Below are 21,996 nucleotides of genomic sequence, written 5' to 3'. Positions count from 1 at the left end.
AGCACAGTGAGGTTCGAATACTTTGTTGTTTATGTGAGATGGACTGCGGCGTTCTGCTGACTGACTACCCCTGTTTGCCTACAGGTTACCCTCTCCACGCCCCCGAAGCCTACTTTCCCTATTTCAAAAAGAACAACGTGACTGCAATCGTGAGATTGAACAAAAAGATTTACGAGGCGAAGCGCTTCACAGACGCCGGCTTTGAGCACTACGACCTGTTCTTCATAGACGGCAGCACTCCCAGCGACAACATCGTGCGAAGGTTCCTGAACATCTGTGAGAACACAGAAGGGGCCATCGCGGTCCACTGCAAAGGTGTGCTCCAGGTCTCAGGGGCCAGCTGTGCTTGGGAAGGGCGAGCCCGAACCCCACTAATGATGAGCGAGACCTGCTGGTGATGGAAAACAGTGGGATGCTTCTTTTCTCTTTTGTATTAGACAGTTGGAACATGAGCCTGTTTTTCATAATCCCTTCCTAAAGGAGGGATTAATCGCCCTGGTGTGGCCCGGCTTTCTTGACAAGTCAGAGCTTGTACTTTCAACATTTTTAACTCAGGCTCATTGACTGAGCATCCTAAGCAGGGGCGGGGTAACATAGAGGTGTCCATAGGCTGGAAAGACCATCTTTCCTCAGGGAACTGTGTCAAGTGGTAAACGTTGCTGGTTCCCTTGTCCCCTTTCCCTTCAGAATGTTCTTTTCTCCATACTCTTCCACTATCTGACATTTTAGTGCTTCCATGTTGGAGTGTGTATGTGTGTGTGTGTGTGTGTGTGTGTGTGTGTGTTCACACATGTGTAGGCCAGAGTTTGACAATAGGTGTGTCTTCCTCAGTCACCCCCCAACTTTGTTTTTTTCCTTTTGAGAGAGGGTCTTTCACTGAACTAGGAGCCTGCCTTTTTGGATACACGGACTGGCCAGTGAACGCCAGGGATTCTCTTGTCTCCACGGTGCAAGTGAATACCTGGCCTCTGGAACGGGCGCTTTGAGGCAGGGGTTGCTCAGAGAATACCAAGTGTAGGTCTCAGTTTTAACAACTCAAAATGCAGGATTCCCAGTTCAACTTGAGAGTTTACGTAAACGTGAAAAGCAGCTCAGAGGCCACTGCAGGTTTTCCAGGTTGGTGGTCTCAAGATTTCAGCAGAAACAAATCACTCCTGGGAACCAGAGCCTCTAGTTCGCCCCCCGCAGCTCTTCACAGTGCCACGAGGTGGCGCTGCTCACATGGCTTTGTGTCCATAAAGGTTTTTTTTTTTTTTTTTTTTTTTTGTTGAATTTTATGCAAATCGGCCAGTAGGTGTTGGGGATGGTACCAGTTCTTTTCATGTGCGGAGCGCTGCTGTAACTGCCTTATTCAGACAGTGTGGCTTTGGTTCTGACAGAAATTAAAATACCATTTTGTAGGCCCTTGTTTCTATGTTTAAGATGTGAGTAGGTGGAGGAACTTTGCTGAACATGTGAGCTGTGGCAGCGATGCGAAGCTGCGTTCCCCTAGCAGCCTGGAAGAGAGGGAAGCGAACCCGCACGTGGCCCCCGATTTTAGGGATGGCTCCAGAAGTGGGGCTGCACCCACCTTGGGCGCAGCCCTTCCCTCCCCCTCCTTGATGAGAGACAGACCCTGGCTTGCAGGAGGGCCCTTTGGATGGTTAGGTGCTCACTCGCTTGCTTCTGGACTCTCTTCCCCAGACAGGGAGCTTCCTTGTTCTGAATGTGTTTCACAGGCCCCCCAAGTTCGTTTTATTGTAACCCTCCCGGCAGGATGGAAGATGCTCTAAATAGAATCTTGCGCCAGCTGCCTTCGGCTATCAGGCTGTTGAGATAAAGGACCCCAAGAAATTGACTTTTCCTCAGGAATTTGGTGCTGGGGGAAGGAATGGGCTGAAGCCTGGTGCCAGCTAGAGGGAGAGCTGTGTGTGTGTGTGTGTGTGTGTGTGTGTGTGTGTGTGTGTGTGGGCAGCTGTTGGGGTCCAGCCTCTGACCCTACATCTGGTAGTATAGTGTTCTCACATTGTTAAAGCTTGCTCAGATACAAGACAGGGCCAGACTTTCATGTATTTCATGTGTCAGCAGCACCCGAGGGCTTGTGGATCGTGGCTGTGAAGGTTTAGTAGGAGATACTCCTATCATCTCTTTCAAAGTTCAGTTTTCTATTTAAAAAAATCAGCATTTTTCATACAAGATTTTAATTTGGTCTTTTCCCTAGGCAGTTAGTTTTACTCTTACAAGGACGTGTGTTTATCTGTGTGTTTATAAGCCATATTTTGGACCAACAAATTCAAGGGAGAAAAAGACAAAGCTTTCATTTTTTTATTTAAGATAAAAAATACAATATTTTTCATCATGTTTTCCCCCTCCCCGACTCTTTCCCTATCCTTCCTACCTCTCTACCCACCCTCCTTCATGTTCTATTTCTCTCTCAAAACAACAAGAAAATAAAAAATGAAAATCAAAACATAAAAATCCAATAAGACAGAAAAAATGCTCAAACCTAATACAATGAAACCAAAGTTCCCTACCCCATAAAAACAGGACCAACTACTTCTGGGTATGGGATCTGCCCTGAGGTGCGGATAATATACACGATGAGAGTCCACTGGGGAACAGTGATTTTCCTTTTGTCGGAACAGGGGAGAGGTATTAATTGCAATTAGCTTCTTGGTTAGGGGTGGGACCCCCATGTTCACTTCCCCCTGTCAGTGCTGGGACCCTTTCTGGCCTGAACCTGTGCGGATCTTGTGACTGCTGGTCCAGCTCATGTGCGTCAGTATTGTTCTTGGAGTAGATGGGGATTAACAGAGATTCCCCAAGTGCATAATGTGCAGTGGGTGAGATGCTTTGGAGCACTAGGTCCTAAATGGGATGCCTTTTTAATCCCCCCCCCACACCCCAACACACACACCAAGGCTCAGGGATCTAAGTAGAAGTGGAGGTGGAATGTAAGAGCCAGAGATGGTGGATGATTCCAAGGAAACAGCGTCTTCCAGACAAAGCTTTCATTTAAATGTAGTGCCTCTCCTGATAATATGTCACGTCTAAGAAATACTGGGAAAAGTAAACTCTGCAGTTAAATATTCTCGTTATGGGCTTTCTCTGTATATCACTTACCTGTGAATGTTTACCTCTTAAGAAATGTACACACATTTTTTTCCTATCACAGCGGTGTTTTTTCCCCCATATTTCTGACATCACTTTTATAAAGTGTTGAAGTGAGTTCTTATAGAGGAAGGTCACATTCACATGTGGTGTTCCTTAAATATGAGGTGGCTTCTTCCTTTCTCCCGACTCGTTCACACAAGTAGGATTCTTTTATAGGGCTCACACCTTTGGTTTAATTGCAGATGTTTTATTTTTAATGGCGTACTTAGCTACCTAGGCTTGCTAATTACTTTGACATCTGCCCTGATTAAGTCAGCTTAATTTTCTGGAAATTCAAGCAGCACTCAGTGTTTTAATTGAACTAAAAGGAGGTGGAAGTGAGACTCCTCTCCTTTGCTAAATGAACTCTCATGGGGGACCGGAGAGAATGGGAATGTCATGTGTCAACATACAGCGTTACACAGAGGCGTGAGACACAGCCCTGTTGCAAAGGTACGGAACGCCCCAGTCAGTGTCTGCAGTCCACAGCGAGGTTCATTAAAGGCATGGCTGTGAATCGGAGACGTTTTCCAGCATGAATATTAATCTAAAATACAGCAATGCTCTTCTTCTGTTGTGCGCATATTGATGCCCTGTTGGGAATCAGAAAGAGGACTGGCAGTCTAAAGCACTTGGTATAAAAAAATAGCACCTTGCACACCTTTGTCAGGCTGTGCCAGGGAGCCCTTTAATTAAGGATGCTTTGCCATTTTTGTTAAAGTTTTAATAGAAACTTGGTGAAGTACTCTTATTCTGTTCACTGTGGTAAGAGCTCCCAACTATTGAGTGCTAAGTAGGTTCTTTTTATAGACCTAAAATTATAGACTCCTTTTGAAAGGGGGGAAGCAACTTCAGTTTCAGAGAAATTTGAAAATTCGCAGCCCCACCTTTCGGGTGTGAGTAGGATTAGGAACCTGCCTGGGGGCTCCAGGCAGCTCCCTGCACGAGGAGGAGCAGTGAGGGGAGGTCTCCACGAAGAAGCCCACCCGCTCTCTAGACAGGGACCCAAACTGCAAACCCCGGAGACCCGCTGGCTCCGGCGCCTGCTCTACCGTGCGTGCTCAGCTGCATTGACTCCACGCAGTTAGTTACACTAGCCTTGCCAGCTCTCCAGAGAACGAGTCTCACTGTTTCTCCACACTAAAGCGAGAGTCCAGTGGGACTATGGTTAATTTTACCCTCTTACTGATGTTGATGTTTGATCTGGGACAAAAGGGTGCTTGAGGTAAATAGGGCATATACACATACCTCATCTCATAACAGTGTATGCATGCTTTTTAAAATGGAGAGGGGAATGGGAAGGCAGCAGCGGGCAGCTAAGGGCACGGGCGTGACTCTCCTTTGTCCCTTCATTTTCGTGTTTGATGTGCGGTCTAGGCAGGATTGCTATCAAGGGGGTCAACTGCGTGTGTTGGGTAAAACCCTTTGTATTTTTTTCCTGCATAAAGTACAGATTTACAAGCAGAGCACTGCAATTTCATGGTGGGTGATTAGAAATAAAATATCTATAGATGCTTCTGGGGAGCAGTAATATAAGAAAAGGCCAGATGGCTCAGCAGGTAGAGGCGCTTGTGGTCGGGCCTGTCCACCCGAGTTTGGTTCCTGGGGTCCACACGGTGGAGGAGATAGCAGACTCTAGGAAATTGCTGTCTGACCTCTACATGCACACACACGCACACGCACACACACGCGCACACACACACACACGCGCGTGCGCACACACACACACACACACACACACCACAGATGAGTAAATGTAACTTAGTTAAGGTAACTACAGAAAACTGATTTAAAGACATTCCTTTTCTACATTTTAACACTTCTTGAATTACATTGGGTTTAAAATTTGATAAGCAATAGTGTATATTACACCATTGGGCTGTTATGGCTGTTTAATGTTGATTACTGTGCATTTCACAATACTGGGAGATTAGGGTATCTTCATTATTTGGCCAAGCTGACAGAGGGGCCCTTGCAAATGCAATATTCTCTTTCCTTTTCTTGAAGTCAGTGGTTTTGTTTGTTTATCGCAGCCCCTGGGGATTGATCCTAGGACCTCATTCATACGAAACAAACTCTCTACCACTACATTACAGCCCCAGCCCTGGACTATTCATACACAAAGCTGTTAACTAGATTCTGGGTCCCCCTCTCTCCTCCTCCCTCCCTGCTTCTTCCTGCCTCTTTCTTTCTGATCGGCTCTCACTGTTTATCCCAGGGTGGCCCCGACCCTCCCGGTCCTCCTGCCTCTGCCTCCTCCATTCTGGGGTTACAAGCGTGTGCTGCCACACCATGTTTTTCTATTTCCTTTTCTAATGAAATGTTTTCAGGGATGAACTTCAAGGTTAGAAATTGTATTGATTTTGAAATTCACTGTGACCCAACCAACATGTCTTTCTCATCCGTCCCTTGTTCCTTATGGCTGTCTCCCAGGCCCTCTCGGCCATCTTTGCATCCCTGCCTCTTTCCAGTTTTCCTTCTGCCCACCTCTCCCTTTCCCTCCCAGCCAGATCCGCTTGTTTCTATCATGTCATTTTTTTTTTTTTAACCCTAAAGTGTAGGGCAGCTTCATCTTGCACTTTCCATTGCTTAAAGAAAAACGAAGGTGGTTTTGTTTTGTGCTGTTTTTTCCCTTTTCTTTGGTACTGGGAATTGAACCAGGGGTGTTGTGCATGCTTGGTAGATACTTTGCCATTAAACTACATCTCCAGCCTGAAAAATGTACACACACACACACACACACACACACACACACACACACACACACACGCATTAGTTTTTCAAGGCAGGGTTTCTCTGTGTAGTTCTGGTTGTCCTGGAACTCACTCAGTAGACCAGGCTGACCTTGAACTCACAGAGATCTGCCTGCCTCTGCCCCCCCCCCCCCCCCCAGTGCCGGGATTAAAGGGGTGTGCTAGCACCGCCTGGTGGAAAAAAAAAATGTGTATTTTTACATGAGAGAAATGGAATGCTCATCAGCCACTGCTCTGTCATTGTGCTCGAATCCAGTCTGTGGACGGGGGTCCTTCCCCTGTTCTTCGGGGTGCAGTTGCTACACCTCACATTTCTTCTGTTTCCCTTCCTTACAGCTGGTCTGGGAAGAACAGGGACATTGATAGCCTGTTATGTCATGAAACACTACAGGTTCACACATGCTGAAATCATTGCTTGGATCAGAATTTGCCGACCAGGCTCCATCATCGGACCCCAGCAGCACTTCCTGGAAGAGTGAGTACCCTTTCCTAGGACTGCCTTTGGGTCTTGGCCCTGATCCTAACTGCCTCTTGTTCCCCGGCTGTGGCCCGATTACAAAATGACTGCATTGTTAGAGAAGGCGGTGCCTCTGGTAGACTATTGTTCCTTGACAGCTCAGGTGCTTGTACTTTCTATCTCTTAGATCAAGTGACAGTGAGAAGAACGCCACCACCCCTGCCTACCCCTTTTCTGTCACTTTCTGTGAAGTGGCTACAGTGCAATTTTCTCCTGTCATCCCACCTGGCACTGCTCACTGTTCATTCCTTTCCTTTGTTTGCGTGTCTAAAAGCAGAGTGACTTAAAAAAAAAAAAAAAAAGCCCTCACCCCTGGGGTCGGTCACTTGGTTCAGTGAGACAGCCAAGCTGCTCATGAAGCTGCAGTTTGTGGATTCATGCAAGAAGGTATCGAGGAACGAAAAGGTAAGAGTCACTAGATTTCCGTTCTGGCCCAGGTCGCTGCCAGCTTCATGCTCATTAGTTGGAAGATCCCTTGTACGTTCACTTGTACCTGTGCCTTGCCGTCCAACTCCAGGCCACTGGGTAGAAAGTCACAATTTGTAAGAATGCTCTTTACAAAGCAGCTGGTTTCCCCTTGAAATATTAAGCACTTACGTCAATTTACCCACAGAAGGAGGAGAGATTTTTTTTGGTTCATTTTGAGGTAACGTCTCAAATAGCTCTGTTTGGACTTGACCTCAATATGTAGCCGAGGATGACTTTGATGCCTCTGCTTCTACCTTCTGGGATGACAAGGTGTGACATGGTGTTGAGGATTGAACCCAGAGCTTTTTGAATCCTAGGCAAGTGCGCTGACCACCGAGCAACACTTCTAGCCTCATAGGGTGAGGAGATGAAGGTAATAGTTACCTTCAGTCCAGTTCTAACATACTGTCAGTCACTCTTATCTTAATGTAGATGCTTTTATCCCTTGCTTTCCTGTTGGAACGGCTCTGCTGACTAGCATTCTTTCCCACCGAATGGTTCCATTCTGACTTAAATTGGCTTAGTTTGGATGAGGCGTCCTAAGTAAGAAAGATGTTCCAAGTGAGCTTTTAACGTCTGAAATGATGAAGAAGTTCTGAGCCTGAGGGATTATTGGTTTACTAATCCTACAGGGAATAACTGCTAAGAAAATGAGCATCAGGAAATGAGCAGGAAAACCTTTTCTTGAGAGCGAGAGACGTAAGTGTAATGAGTTTTAAAAAAAAGTTATGCATAAATAGGGTTGTTAAAAAGACAGAAGTGTCTAGGTTTTCCCCCCATGGGAACAAACATAATTAATCTGTTGTTAGGATTTTATTCTTAATGAGACTCCCAGCCACAGGCTTCCTCTAGTTTTCTGTTGTGCATTTCCTGCAGCTGCAGCTTGGGGTATATGCCTATTATACTAATTGCTTGGTAATGTTGAATAAATGACCTCCAGGTTCAAAACTCAAAACCCAAATATTCCTAAACCTAGTTCCTTAAGGCATTTTCTTAGTCTCAAAGTGATCCATTGGAAGATCGCTCCTTCAAAAGACCTGTTACTTGCTCTAGGCTCTCTGCTAGGCACAGCTTACAAGACCCAGGACGCCACTGTTTTAGGTTATGTTTTTTCCCTCCTCGGGATGTTAGGGTCCACCATCCTCCCCCTTTCTGCTAGTGTCCACCTCCCGGTGCTCTCTCCACCCCATTTTTCTCTGCCTTCTCTCGTAATGGTACCAGAAGAAATTAGGGTCCTGAGGCACCTGTACTCTGGCTTGAAGCATTGCCTTTCATCTGTAGGTGCACACACTGTAAGACTTTGGCAACATCCTTCCATGTGAGTCATACTACAGTTTTCCAAGTATCTGCCTATGCAAACCGAAGTGCGGGAATGACCTACTTCCATAGCTAAGTGTTGTAATGCTTGGATCAGAACCTTCAGAAGGTAGATTTTTTTTTTCTGCCTTTGATGCTTTGTGAGGCATTTTAGACTTGTGTGGAATAAGGCCTGTGTGGCTCATGGGTTCTCCTAGGGCTTTCTTAGATCGTCTCCTTCAGTATTGTGGTCCAGGGCTAGTCTGCCAAGTATCAGACTTAACTTTTTACTCTCTTGTTCTCTCTTCTTTGGCCCTTCCTTTCTGTTTGGCTTTTTCCTAGCCTGTGGTTGGCATAGCCCCTGGGAGATGTCATTTGCTGCCCCCAGGACACACATTCATCCAACAGCTGTGCATTGTGTGCAGGCTTATTCCAGGCAGTCTTCTTGCTTCCGGGGTGGAGCTGTGTGTGTCTCAGCTAAGGCTCTTATGGTTCCTGCCTTTCCACTGGGAGAGGTATGCAATGGGTGGATATGTGATGACTTTTGATGGTAGGGTCTATGAAGATGTGATAGAAACAGGCAGAGAGGGTAAGAGGTAGGAGTGAGGCGTTCTCTCTGCATGGGGAGGTCAAGGAGAGCTTCATTGACGAGTGTTGCGCTCCCAGGACAAGAAGGAGCAAGTCCTGTCCACATCCTCATGTGTTCCACGCAGGCCACTGTTTCAGTCTGGAGTGAAGGCTAAATAAACAAGGTGCTACCGTGGTGCATGGCAACCCCAGAACTCAGAATTCTGAGGCAGGAAGATCACTAGTTCAAGGCCTGCTGGGCGACATAGAGTTACAGGCCAGCCTCGGAAATAGAGGGAGATACTATCTCAAAAAACCAAAGTGGAAAAAAAAAAGAGTGACAGCTAGCGACCATGGACTGTAAGAAGCTGGATGTGGGTGTTGGAGTGAGTTAACAAAGCAATCCCCCTGTATAACCTTTTCACACCTAGGAAGTAGGACACAGCAGCACCCCGCTCCAGGTCTTGGGTTCTTCACCATTCGGCACCAGTTCTTCTGCCAAAGTGACTATTGTTTTGAATCATCACACCGTGGATGAACTGTGCAGGGTTTTGAGCCCTGTCTGAGCAGGTCCAAGCAGTATGCGTACCTAGCTTTGTAAATCCCACATTCTTTGGTGCTCTTGATAGACAACGCCTGTTCACTTGCATGGCTGTGTAGCATTAGAATGTTTGACTACGTGACGTTTTGTTCTCTTGATGAGCATTTGGCTTGTTCCCGGAGTTGGCTAGCTTGTGCTCTTTTGCTTGCACTGTCTGTTGGATGTATACCCGGGATAGAGCCGTTGAGTATGTGTGCCTTGGGCCTTAGGAGAATTAACCAGCAGGTTCTGCAGGTCTGGCGGCTGAGGGGATGGGCAGAAGTCTGCACTGGAGCGGGGCTTGCATGGAGCAGGGCTTGCATGGAGCAGGGAGCAGAGTGAGAGGCAATATGGGGCCCTGGCCTTTGGGGAAAGATGAGCACACAGGAGTCTGAAGGGCTGTACTGGATAAACAGGTTTACTTTCTTTTCCTCCTTATACGCCTGTTATCAGGCTTAGAAACTTTATTTCAAATGCCTTCTTTTCTCGCCACTTTAAACATCGCATGGAAGTTTCTCCTAGGCATTTTTGTGTTAACAGCGATTTTTCTTTTCCTTTGTTGCCGTTAAGAGCTGACAAAAAGGCTTTCTCTGTTAAGTGTAAACAACTTAGAAGGAGTTTGTCTCCTTTTCCTTTCAACATGCACCCCAAGTTCTTAATGAGAGGACTTTCGGATAATTACTTTCTGCCTCACTTCTCTGTTATAACAGACACCTGGTAAGAATCAGTCTCTCAAGGAGAAAGATTTATTTTAACTCATGGCCACCGAGGAGTCAGCCCATGATTGCTTGGTCCTGTTGCCTTGGGTGACACGCTGCAGGGTAGTGAGTGCATCCTAGCAGGGAGAGCATGGGGGAGCTAAACAGCTGGCCACCCCTGGTTATGGCTGGAAAGCACCCCTCCCCCATGACTTCACTTCCCTGTGTGCTCATCCTCTTAAGGATCTTTCCTTTCCTGGCTGTCCCAGGGGCTAGGGACCAACCACATCGATCTTGGGGGAACGTTTAGCACCACAGTTGGCATTTTTGACATTTGCTGTTATATTTGTCTTTAGGTTTCGGGTTTTCCTCAGTCATCTCTCATTTCCCTGTCCATATCGCTCTTGTCTACCTTTGAGATCATCTCAGACACGGTAGGACCTTCCTTCCCTCCTTCCTTCCCTTTCTTCTTTCTTTCCTTTGTTCCTCTTGCAAACATTTATTGAGAGCCACCACGCAGGTAACTGGGAAGTCGCAGCAAAAGTGACGGCTTGATTTCTGACCCACGGAGCTCATGCTTTGGGGTTGAGGAGAAACGTGCGAACCGACAAATGTGTCAATTATACAGCTGCTCTGATGGGTGCTGTGCAGAAAGATAAACCCAGAAGGAAGACTGGGGGTGGGGTGGGGTGGAGGAGAAGGCAGCTTTAAGTAGACAGTGCTCGGGACCTGCATTAGAAAGTGCAAATCACATGGAAACCTTTTTCTGATTTTATTTTCTTCCTTCTGGTTTAATTTCTAATCTGAGAAGTAAACATCATATACCTGAATGGTATACACGATGGTCTGAAGTGTGTACGTATTATTGAATGGCTAATTAAGCTAATTAACAGACACATCACCTCACACACTGCCATCTGATATGGCATAAACACTTAAAAATCCACTCCTTCAGCAATTTTCATGTGGACGGTACATTTTCTGTTAACTTTTAGACACCCTTCTGAACCACAGCCCTGTTGAGCATAGGCCTCCTAACTAAAATTCTGCATCCTTTGGTCAACATCTCCCAGCCCCTCGACTGCCAGCCTCTGGTGGGCATCATTTCACTCTCTGCTTTTGTGAGTTTGACTTTTTAGAGAGACTGCAGCATTTACTTTTCTGTTATTGGCTTATTTCACTTAACACGATGTCCTCCAGGTTCTTCCGCTTGGCTGGACATGGCAGGATTTCCCTTTGTTTTGTTTTGTTTGGGGCTGAATGCAATTGCAGAAGGCCCTGCTTTCTGTGCAGGGATAGATATTCGGTTTCATTTCTTGGTTACTGTCGATTATGCTGTAGTGACCACAGGCATGCAGGTAGTTTTTTAACATACTGGCCCAGTAGTGAGTTACTTAGACCATATTAAATGTTTCTTCTTTTGAGGACTGTACATACTGTTCTCTATAACAGCCATAGTGATTCACATTCCTTACTGGGGCAATGCAGCAGTGCAGGAGGGTTTCACTGAAGGAACAAATGCCTGCCCATGAGAATGTACGGGAGGTCCTTGGGTTAAAAGGGAGACTATTAGGAGATGATACCAGAAGATAAAGAGACCAGGTCACTCAGTCTCCTAAGATTTCATCAGCTCTTTTTATTTATTAATTTTATTTATTTTGTGGGATTATGAAAAGTCAGTGAAGGTTTTGAATAGAAGAGTCATCACAAATTTTTATTTTGAGGTAAGTGTTAGTTAGCATATACTCGAAATAGTAGTGAGAGATCCAGTGTGCCCTTTGCCTGCTCCCCCAAATCCCTAACCCTTTCCAGACTGGAGTGTGGCTTAACCAGGATGTGGGTGTTGGTGGGGTCAGTGGAGCGTGTCGATCCCCACCAGGGTCCCTTGTCACTCCTACTTCTTCCCACCCCGTGTCTAAACTGGCAACTAGTCAGGTGTTCTCTGTGGACTTTGTATTTCAAGAGCTTCTGCAGTCTGGATGTGTGGCACACACATACACTCTCACTCAGGAGTTGGAAGGCTGAGGCAGGAGCAGCCCAGGTTTGAGGCCAGCGTAGGCTACATAGTGAGACCCTGTCTCAAATAAATAACAGTAATGATGAGACTTCTGAGCCGTAAAGGTATCTCTCTGTGTACTTCAATCAATCTGTTTTGGTTTCGTCAATGGTGTACAGTGTTCAGAATTCATGTCTTATTTGTTTGCTTTATACTCAAATATTTGTTTTGATGATTATAAATGGTATTTGTATTTCCATATCACCATGTTCATTGTAAGTAAGTAGGAAAACAGTTGATTTTTTTAAATGTGTATTTTATATCCTAAAAACTAGGAGGGGTGTGTACATGTGGATGTGGATGTTAGAGATGGGGCAGGGGACTTCTGTGAATATAGTGGTGCAACCCACCAACAGGACACTTTGATTTCCTTTCTAGTCTGTACCCTTCTGTTTCTTCTCTTGCTGCATAGACTAAAACTTCCAGCATTTTGATGAGTGGGACTCAAGCAGACCCCTTTGTCTAGCTCTGGATCTTTACTCCTTGGGGAGTGGGGGTGTGGATCCAGGCATTCATCATTAAGCTGATGTGAATTGTTGGAGGTTTCCTGAAGATATTCTTCACCAATTTGTAGATATTCCATATATTTCTGTTTTTCTGAGTTCCTCTGAATCTTGATTTTAAATTTTTTCAAAGGCCTTTTCTACTAATTGCTATGACCAAGGCTCACCTTTTCCTTCCCCTCTTACCCTTCATCCTTATTTTCTTCTTCTTCTTTTTTCTCTTCTCCTCTCTCCTTTTTTAGACAAGATCCCACAGTTGTCACCCAAGTTATTCTAGAATTCACTGTGTAGCCTGGGCTGGACTCAGATCTGTGATCCTCGTGCCCCAAGCTCCTGACAGCGGGCGTCACCTGTGCAGCACTAACCTGGCTTACAGTTTTCTTTTTTTTTTCTTTTTCTTTTTCTTTTTTTTTTTTTTCGAGACAGGGTTTCTCTGTGTAGTTTTGCGCCTTTCCTGGAACTCATTTTGTAGACCAGGCTGGCCTCGAACTCACAGAGATCCGCCTGGCTCTGCCTCCCGAGTGCTGGGATTAAAGGCGTGCGCCACCACCGCCCGGCACAGTTTTCTTCTTTAGCTTGTTGACATGGTGGGTTTCATAGATGTGTTTTGGAATATGGAATGAGCTTTATATTCCTAGAATAAGCCCCATGTGGTCATGGTATGCAATCCTTTGTGCATATCTGTAAATCTCACTTGTTGTCATTTTGATACTAGGGACTTTTATGTCTGAATTTGTAAGTGGTATAATACACTTTGTGTGTGTATGTGTGTGTGTGTGTGTGTGTGTGTGTGTGTGTGTGTGTGTGCTGTTTTTGTGTGAGGTTAATTCCAGCCTCGTTCATAAGGAGCCCCAGGTCTTGCTTTTGCTCTTCTGTTACAGGAAGAGATTATATACAATCCATATTAATTTTCTCTTTTTGAGACAGTGTTTTGCTTTGTTACCTAGGCTGTCCTTGAACTTGGCATCCTCCTGAGTGCAGGGATTACAGGCGTGTACCACCTATGTCTGCCTAAAGATGGCACTCATGATTTCAATTCTTCCTAGACGGTCGCTCATGTTTTAGATTTCCAAGTTTTTCAGACTTGGCAATGTTTGTATACGGTTTGTCAGCTCAGCATCCCTGATCTGAAGAGCTAGACCCTAGGGCAGCTCAGGATCTGTGACTTCAGGTAGAGGTGGGCTGCCTGTGGTTAGCTTCATTCCTGCTGTCATGTGTGCCCTTTGGTTTCTGTCAGGCTGGTTAGAAGTTTATTTTTATACCTCCTCAACTGGCTTTTTTGGTTTCATTAATTTTTAAATAATGGTTTTTTGTTTTTGCTTTTTCTGTTTCTCACTTTTTTGAAATAAAGTCTTTCTTTGTGGCCTAGGCTGATGTGGAATTCAGTATGTAGCTCAATGTTTCATTGATTTTTTTTTCCGCTCTACATACTTTGTTTTTAACCTTTTTGATTTATAATTTCACATTTGTTATTTCCTTCCACTTGTTTTTGGTTTACTCTGCTCTTCTCTCAGTGAATTCTTTTTTTTTTTTTTTTTTTTTTTTTTTTGGTTTTTCGAGACAGGGTTTCTCTGTGTAGCTTTGTGCCTTTCCTGGAACTCACTTGATAGCCCAGGCTGGCCTCGAACTCACAGAGATCCGCCTGCCTCTGCCTCCCGAGTGCTGGGATTAAAGGCGTGAGCCACCACCGCCCGGCTTCTCTCAGTGAATTCTTAAGGTGTGGCTGAGAACATTGATTCAAGACATTTTAATTCCTTACTAATGTACGCAATTAGGTTTTTTTTTTTTTTTTAGACACGGGCTCATTATGTAGCTCTGGGTGTCCTGGAACTCATTTCTCTCGGGATCTATCATACAAATTTTGATGTATTATTGTACTTACCTATCAATCACATCTATCTTTCCGTCCATCCTTCCATCCCTCCCTCCATCCATCCGTCCATCATCTCCTGACTGTTGTTCTACATACTTACCTAATGTTCCCTGTTGCCGCCCTCTATCTGCTGTCTAATCACTGTCCAGAATGCTGTCAGCTTAAAGAAAGTTTGTCTGGCATCTAGGGAAATGTTAGCTTACTTCCTGCTGTGTACCCTTACCATTTGAAATTGTTTTAACTATTCCACCAGTGAACATTTAGAACCACAGTAGAGGGAGTCACAGTCTTGTTCACTCATTATCATTAGAATCCAAAAATAAGGGAAGGTCCACTTTGTTCACCCATATTATTTCTTACTGGGACAGTTGCCCCTCTGTGCTGTCCTAAAGTTCCTCTTCCTATCTTTTCCTTTTGATTTAGGGAACTTATTACAGTGATTCTCTTCTACGGTGTGTGCGCACATATGTGTGCATGCTTGCGTGCATACCATGGCACACACTGGGAGGTCAAAGGCCAATCTTAGGTGTTCTCTTTGCCTTCCATCTTGTGTGAGACAAAGTCTCTTGTTTGCTGCTGTGTATGTCAGGCTGGGTGGCCCTCGAGCTTCCAGGGATCCCCTGTCTCTGCCTTCCATCTCTGCACAAGAGAGCTGAGACTTCGGGAATTCACTCTGGTGCCTGGCTTTCTGTGGGTTCTGCAGCCCTGAGCTCTCACACATCCTCACCCTTGCAGGGCCATCTCTCCAGCCCTCCAGGTTCTTTTAGAGTAGATTTGCTGGCAACCAGTCCTTTTAATTTTCCTGCATTTTGAGAATGTCTTGATTTCTTCTTCATTCATGCAAGATCATTTTTTCATCTTACTGTTGGCAACTTTCCTCTGTCCTCCGCGATTACTGCTGAGAAGTCCTGTTGCCGTTTTCGATGTTCTTCACCATAGATGATGTCATCTGCTTGGAAGGTGTTTCCAAAACTTATCTTTGCTTTTCAGGACTTAAAAAAATGTATGATTATTTTTTTTTGTGAATGCACAAGTGTGTGCAGCTGTGTGTCCACCATAGCACGTGTGAGGAGGTCAGAGGACAACTTTGTAGAGTTGGTTCTTTTCATCTTTCCATGCATTCTGGGGATGGAACTTGGTCGCCAGCCTTGGTCAGCAGCCTTTACCTGCTGCATCATCCTACAGGCCTAAGGTTTCCAGGATTTTGACTGCACATGTCATAATGTGGATTTCTTCCATCATTTTTAGACATTTGCTCAGCTTTTCAGGTTTCTGAACGTGTGCCTTGACAAGTTTGGAAATAGTAGTTTGGGGAAAATAGTTTCTCACTATTATGTCTGTCAACCCCCTTTCCATCCTGCTCTTTCTTCTCTCCTACACTCTGTTAGCGTGAGTATTTTTGTCAGGACCTACAGGCTTTGCTGAGCATAGGTGTTTAGTCTGTTTTCTCTTGGGTATTATTCAGAGAGGTCAGTTTCTGTTGTTCTGTCTTTCTGTTCGTTGGGTCTCTCTTCTCCACATCCTACTATTTAGTTTGCCTGCAAATTTTACATTTTTTCCATTCTAAAGTTTCCGTTTGGTTCCTCACTGTTCTGTGTTTCTTTCCTGGGGTTTGTTATTTTTCATGTTTCATGAACATTTGTAATCATTTGTAGAAGCACTTTTTTTTTTTTTGGTTTTTCGAGACAGGGTTTCTCTGTGTAGCTTTGCGCCTTTCCTGGAACTCACTTGGTAGCCCAGGCTGGCCTCGAACTCACAGAGATCCGCCTGGCTCTGCCTCCCGAGTGCTGGGATTAAAGGCGTGCGCCACCACCGCCCGGCTAGAAGCACTTTTATTATGGCTACCTTTCACTCTGTCAGATAATTCTGACATTTCTATAATTGTATCATTGGCATTTGTTGATTATTTTATTTCATTCAGTTGATGGGAATGTCTGAAGATGTTATCCTGGACATTTTCCTAGACTGTTATGAGGCTCTTGTGCCCGCTGCCCCTATTTTAAAAATGGTCTCATGTAGCTCCATCTGGCCTCAAACTGGCTCTGTAGCTGAGGATGATCTTGACCTTGACTTTCTGGTTTTTCTGCCTCTATCCCATGAGTGCTAGGATTGCAGATTTGCTTCCCTGTCCCAGCTTTACATGGTGCTAGGGGTCAGGGAGGCCACCAGCTGAGCCATGTTCCCAGCCGCTATGTGTCCTCTTACATTGCTTCACGGAGGGTAGGGTGGGCAGAAGATTTTCTGTCTTGCTACTATGGGTAGAGGCAGAATTCTGGATTCCCCGCCCAGTGTTTGTGGATACTGGAGGCTTGTAGTCACTGTTGGGTGGATGTGTGTAAAACAAGTCTTAAAAGGTCTTATTAATAAAATCAAACCTGAAGCCAGGTATTGGGGTGAACGCTGGAAGATAAGAGCAGAAGCAGCTACAGCTAACCTCACCTTGCCAATTTCTCATTTGATCTCATTTACTCAAACTGGAAGCCTCTGAGTCCTCATCCAAATGAATCTCAGCTGAACTGCTGCTCAAAAGCCTAAATGCTTAACCAGCCAAAAGCTTCTAGTTTCTGGTCCTCATACCTTATATACCTTTCTGCTTCCTGCCATCACTTCCGGGGATTAAAGGCTCGTGTCACCATGCCTGGCTGTTTCCAATGTGGCTTTGAACTCACAGAGATCCAGACAGATCTCTGCCTTCGGAATGCTAGGATTAAAGGCGTGTGCGCCACCATTTTCTGGCCTCTATGTCTGATGGCTATTCTGTTCTCTGACCCCAGATAAGTTTATTAGGGTGCACAATATTTTGGGGAACACAATATCACCACAGATGTGGAGCTGTAACCTTTTCCTGTGGTTCTACTGATGACATGATGGCTGGGCCTCCCTCTGGCTCATAGGCTGATAAGGGAGGGATGGGATGCCGGGAACTACCTGTTGGGATGGAATTCCGTGGTCTACCTTTAGCACCTCGGAGGAGAGTGGTGCTTACTTGTAAGATCTCATTCTCTGGCTCACTACATGGCTGCCTTCAGTGCTTCTGTGCTCAGGGAAGAAGGGAGTGGCTTTGCCCTTGACATCCTGGTAGGGGTGGGATCCTAAGATGCCCTCTCAGCCTTTGCTGGTAGCCTAGAATAGGGCTGCTTTTGTTTTTCCTTCTTTAACTGCGGTATTTGGCTGTACTGGAGCATTCACTGTGGAAAGTTTTTCTGTTTTCCTAGGATCCTCTTTTCTGGTCCTTTGATTATGGAAAGCAAGATTTTGTTGATGGGAAAAAGCCTATTCCATCATCATTTGTGGACCATTCCCTTCTTTAGAAGCAAATGCTGGATTTATATGGCAAAAAGAAACCCCTGCGACCTCATTGCTATGGTCTCTTGAGTCTCATGGTTCCTAAGCAGTTTACTTTCATCTGTTTTCTGAGTCTTCATTATCTGAGTTTGTTTCATATATGAAATTTAAAAATTTTATTTAGTGGGAAGAATGAGGGAAAGTATGCGTACTTCACCTTCCTACAAGGGGTGCTGCGGCCTTATCTTTCGAGAAAATCGGTGTGGCTATAGTGTTTGGCTTGATGTCTGCTACGGTAGGCTGCGTGATGTCCCCAACAGGACAGGGCACATTGCAATCCCTCGTTCCTGTGGTGCAACTTTATAAGGAAACAGGAACTCTGCAGAACTGATTAAGGATCTTGGTTTTGGTGAGAGTATCCTGAACTACCCAGTGCACCTGGAGCTTAAGGTCTCTGAAAAGAATCAGGGACTCACTTAGAGAAGGCAATAATGCAGAGACTACATCGATGCACTATGAAGGTGGAGGGAGGGGACATGTTAAGGAATTTGGCAGTCATTGGGTGCTGATAAAGACGAGGAAACAGATTCTCTCCTCAGAGCTTCCAAAAGGAACTAGTCTTGCCTACACTTTGGCATTAGCTCACTGAAACTACAACTAGATGTCCAAACTGCAGAGTAATAAGGAAGTGAACTTCTGTGTTCCTTTGAACCGCTGTATGTGGGGCCCTCTGCAGAAGCTTGTGCGTCTTTGCGTTGTCAGGAAATACTGACAGAAAGATGCACATGCTCCAGCGGCAGGTGAGAACCATCTGAACTTCTTGCCGTTGTCCTGCTTTTTAATTTGGAGCATTTGACGTGGGGGAGTCCTGTGGTGCCAGCATTGCTCAAGGAGGACCAGGCTGCAGCCTGCACAAGATGAATCAGATAGATGGGGGTCGGCATCAGAGAGGCTAAAAAGGAGACTGCAGCAATCTGTCAGCGAGACAGGCTCACTCAGAGGCGAGATATGGGCTGAAGAGTTAGAGACACGCACCAGGAACATTTCAAGGGGGAAAAAATAGGCTTTGAAGACCGATTCTATGAAGGATGGGGAGTGTGAAGTCAGCGATGACGCAAAAGCGTGAATAATTAACAGGGCCATTAGGAAAGAAATGGGGTGGCAAGTGTTCACAGTTTCTCCGTCTGTCACAAATGATGGAACAGGCATGAGGGACTACATTTTTTCTTTCAGAACTGAAAAGCCAATCAGGGCCTTTTGAGCTGTATCAGTTCTAAATCTGTGTCTGTAGAAAAGCTGGTTAGTCATATCCTAATTTCCCTGAAAATTAGAAAAAAGTATATGTCCAGGTGGATGGATGTGTCCTAGACACACACTCTTCTTGTGTCACTGATGGGGAGAGGTGTCTGACGGTGGCACTTCTGCAAATTGTTGATCAATTGAGACACCTCAGCAGTTCCAAGCTTCTCCTTTGTTACGGTCTGATAGTTTTCTATTTAAAGATTTCCCTAGGATATAAATAAAGCTATGTTTGTTCAAAATACACATCAAGTGTTTTTCCTAAACCTAAAACCAAAAATACCAATCTTAAGCTATAAATATCATCACGAACCTAACATGTTTCTTCTATTAAATGCCCTCTAGATCCTTAGGATGACACACAGATATCTCTCTTGTCGTTAGTCCACCCTGAATGCTGCTTCTCAAAGAGCCTACAACTTGTAGACATGTGGAGTCAGGTTGTTTATTAGACTCCATTTCTTGTCCATGTCCCACTCTACTCACCTCTCCCCCCCCCCCCCGAGAACCTGCACAGAGCTGAAAACCTAGACACCACAGGGAGCTCTGTTTTGAATTATCTTTCCAAAGTAATAGTTTTGTGTTTGAACCCCTTTTCAGCTTTATTTTTTAAAGGTTTATTTTGTGTATGTGTGTGTGCCTGCTTTTCTGTATGTGCACCAGGTGAGTGCAGTGCCTGTGGAGACCAGAAGAGGGCATCGGATCCCCTGGAACTGGAGTTGCAGGGGGTTGTGAGCCACCTGATGTAGGTGCTGGGAACTGAACCTGGGTCCTCTCCAAGAGCAGCCAGTGGTCTTAACTGCTGAGCCATCTTTCCAGCCCACCCCTACTCCACTCCAACCTTTTTCAATCTGTGGATTCCCAAATCCACCATCCTGCTCTGCTAGCAAAGCTATTAGTTGTAAGCTGTCATCAGTTAGTTCTTTTCCTACATCTTCAATTAGTTGCAAGCTTGCTCTTCAGTGTCCCCCTGACATCAGAGTGCCTAAGAGTCATTTGTTAAACACTCAGCCTGATCGAGCAGCTCTGGGGTGGCACTTGAATGTCTGCATTTCTAACATGATTCACCTGTGTGCCATGATGCTGGTCCTTACTCCATATTCAATTAACAAGGGACTTCAGCTCATTTTTACTCTGTTCTACAATGTCTTAGTCAGTATTCTATTGCTGTGAAGAAATACCATGACCAAGGCAACTCTTATAAGAGAAAGCACTTAATTGGCACTTGCTTACCCTTTCAGAGGTTTAGTCCATTATCATCATGGTGGGAAGCATGGGTGCATGCAGGCAGACATGGTGCCGGAGAGGTAGCTGAGAGTTCTACATCAGGATCTGCAGGCAACAGGAAGAGAAAGCCACTGGGCCTGGCTTGGGATTTTGAAAACCTCAAAGCCCACCCCCAGTGACATACTTCCTCCAACAAAGCCACACCTCCTAATCCTTCTAATCTGATAAAGAAGTTCCACTTCCTGATGACCAAGCATTCAAATATATGAGCCTATGGGGCCATTCTCATTCACACCACCACATGCCACAAGTTGTCAAGTTATACCACATCTTTCATTGGTGCTTAGAAAACTTGGTGAATTAATTTCACAATTGGGTTGAGTTGGATGAGAAACTAATAGTTTGACCACTACTTTTTGTTTTAGGAAGTTACTGAAAATAAGATAAACTATGTAGAAAATGGGAAACTGGAGCTAGGGAGAGAGGTCAGTTGATTAAGTGCTTGCCACATTAACATGAGTGCTGGTGGCCATGTTAGAGGAGCAGCAGGTGGCAATTGAAGTTCAAGGTGTCAGCCCACCAGGAGGAAACTTCCTGATGGATGAATTTTGGTTAGGCAAGGCCCGGAGACCACAGACCCCAGAGTGTCTTTTGCTTCTGCTGTGCCTTTACATGTTTGCCCCTGACAGCTTCCTCTGGTATCTGGCATGGTGTGAATGGGTGTGGGAAGATCCCCACCGCCTGTAATGTAGTATGTTTATCTCATGGAAACATCCTGTTCTCCTGGGCATTTTTACCTGTAGATTATTTTGAAGATGATTTGTCTTAAGATGTATTGTCTAATTGATAATAATAATGTTACTTTATACAGAGTTTTGATGAATAAAAATAAATACAAGAAAGTGTCACACAGCTAGAACACATGAGGTTCTATTGAGGAGCTGTATAGACTGTGGCTTCGGTTAATGATTAAGAAAAACAACTGAGTCCCACTTAGCCCAGCTAGCTTAAATTCTTTTAACTTTAATGTTGGGAGATGTGTTCACAGGTTTCAGAGTGCATCATAGCTGAAACACAGCTTTGAAAGTAACTTAAAGTTAGACTAGATGTTTTTGTCAAATAGCTTTGAGGTGAAAAACCTAAGGAGACAATCTAAAGTTTTAGAAAGGCACATAGTTGAATGTAGAACTCTTTAAGGTCAAGGAACAAGAACAAAGCAGTCCAATTATTATTAGCTGATGCACTTTTCTTGCTAGAATTGGTTGATGACCAATGGGTATAACTCCTTATACCCATTTCTGCCTTCAATCTCCTGACATAAAAATTTATTAATGAGTGGGTATGTACCCTAAAGATTTAAACTAGAGCTGACTGATTCTTTTTCATATATAAAAGTTTAAATTTGTGATTCTTTTAAGATTCCTTATAAGGTTATCTTTCAAGATAAGTAATAAAGTAATTGGCCCTTTCTTTGAAACTGCAAAATGCAGCCTGCCAGTAAAAGACCTGAGTGAGAAGAACACCTTGCTTGCCCACACAGTTAATCTATAAAGTTGCTTGGGTATGAATGTATGTGAGTTCTTGGGATAATTTGTTTTTCACCTATAATACATAAAACATTTAATCATGTAAGGGATATGGAAATCATGCTTTTTTTTTTTACTGTTTGTTTTGTATTCATTGTAATCATTCACTTGAAAACCAGAATGTATCCACATTGTAATTTTTATATTGCCTGAAAG

The 21,996-nt window shown here is 44.7% G+C and overlaps 1 protein-coding gene across 3 annotated transcripts in view; it reads left to right on the top strand.

Annotated features, from left to right (window-relative positions):
* The window catches only part of Cdc14a (cell division cycle 14A), a 175,947-nt gene that overhangs the window by 112,234 nt on the left and 41,717 nt on the right, over positions 1-21,996 (top strand). For all 3 annotated transcript variants that reach the window (XM_059266133.1, XM_059266134.1, XM_059266132.1), the window contains exons 9-10: positions 85-315; positions 6,222-6,360. In XM_059266133.1, the coding sequence (XP_059122116.1) occupies positions 85-315; positions 6,222-6,360 (370 nt within the window). The remainder of the gene's footprint in view (positions 1-84; positions 316-6,221; positions 6,361-21,996) is intronic.

The sequence above is a fragment of the Peromyscus eremicus genome, chromosome 6, assembly GCF_949786415.1.
Source record: "Peromyscus eremicus chromosome 6, PerEre_H2_v1, whole genome shotgun sequence".
Classification (NCBI taxonomy): Eukaryota; Metazoa; Chordata; class Mammalia; order Rodentia; family Cricetidae; genus Peromyscus; species Peromyscus eremicus.
Note: the sequence above shows the minus strand (reverse complement) of the source record. Positions and strands in the feature narration are given on the sequence as shown.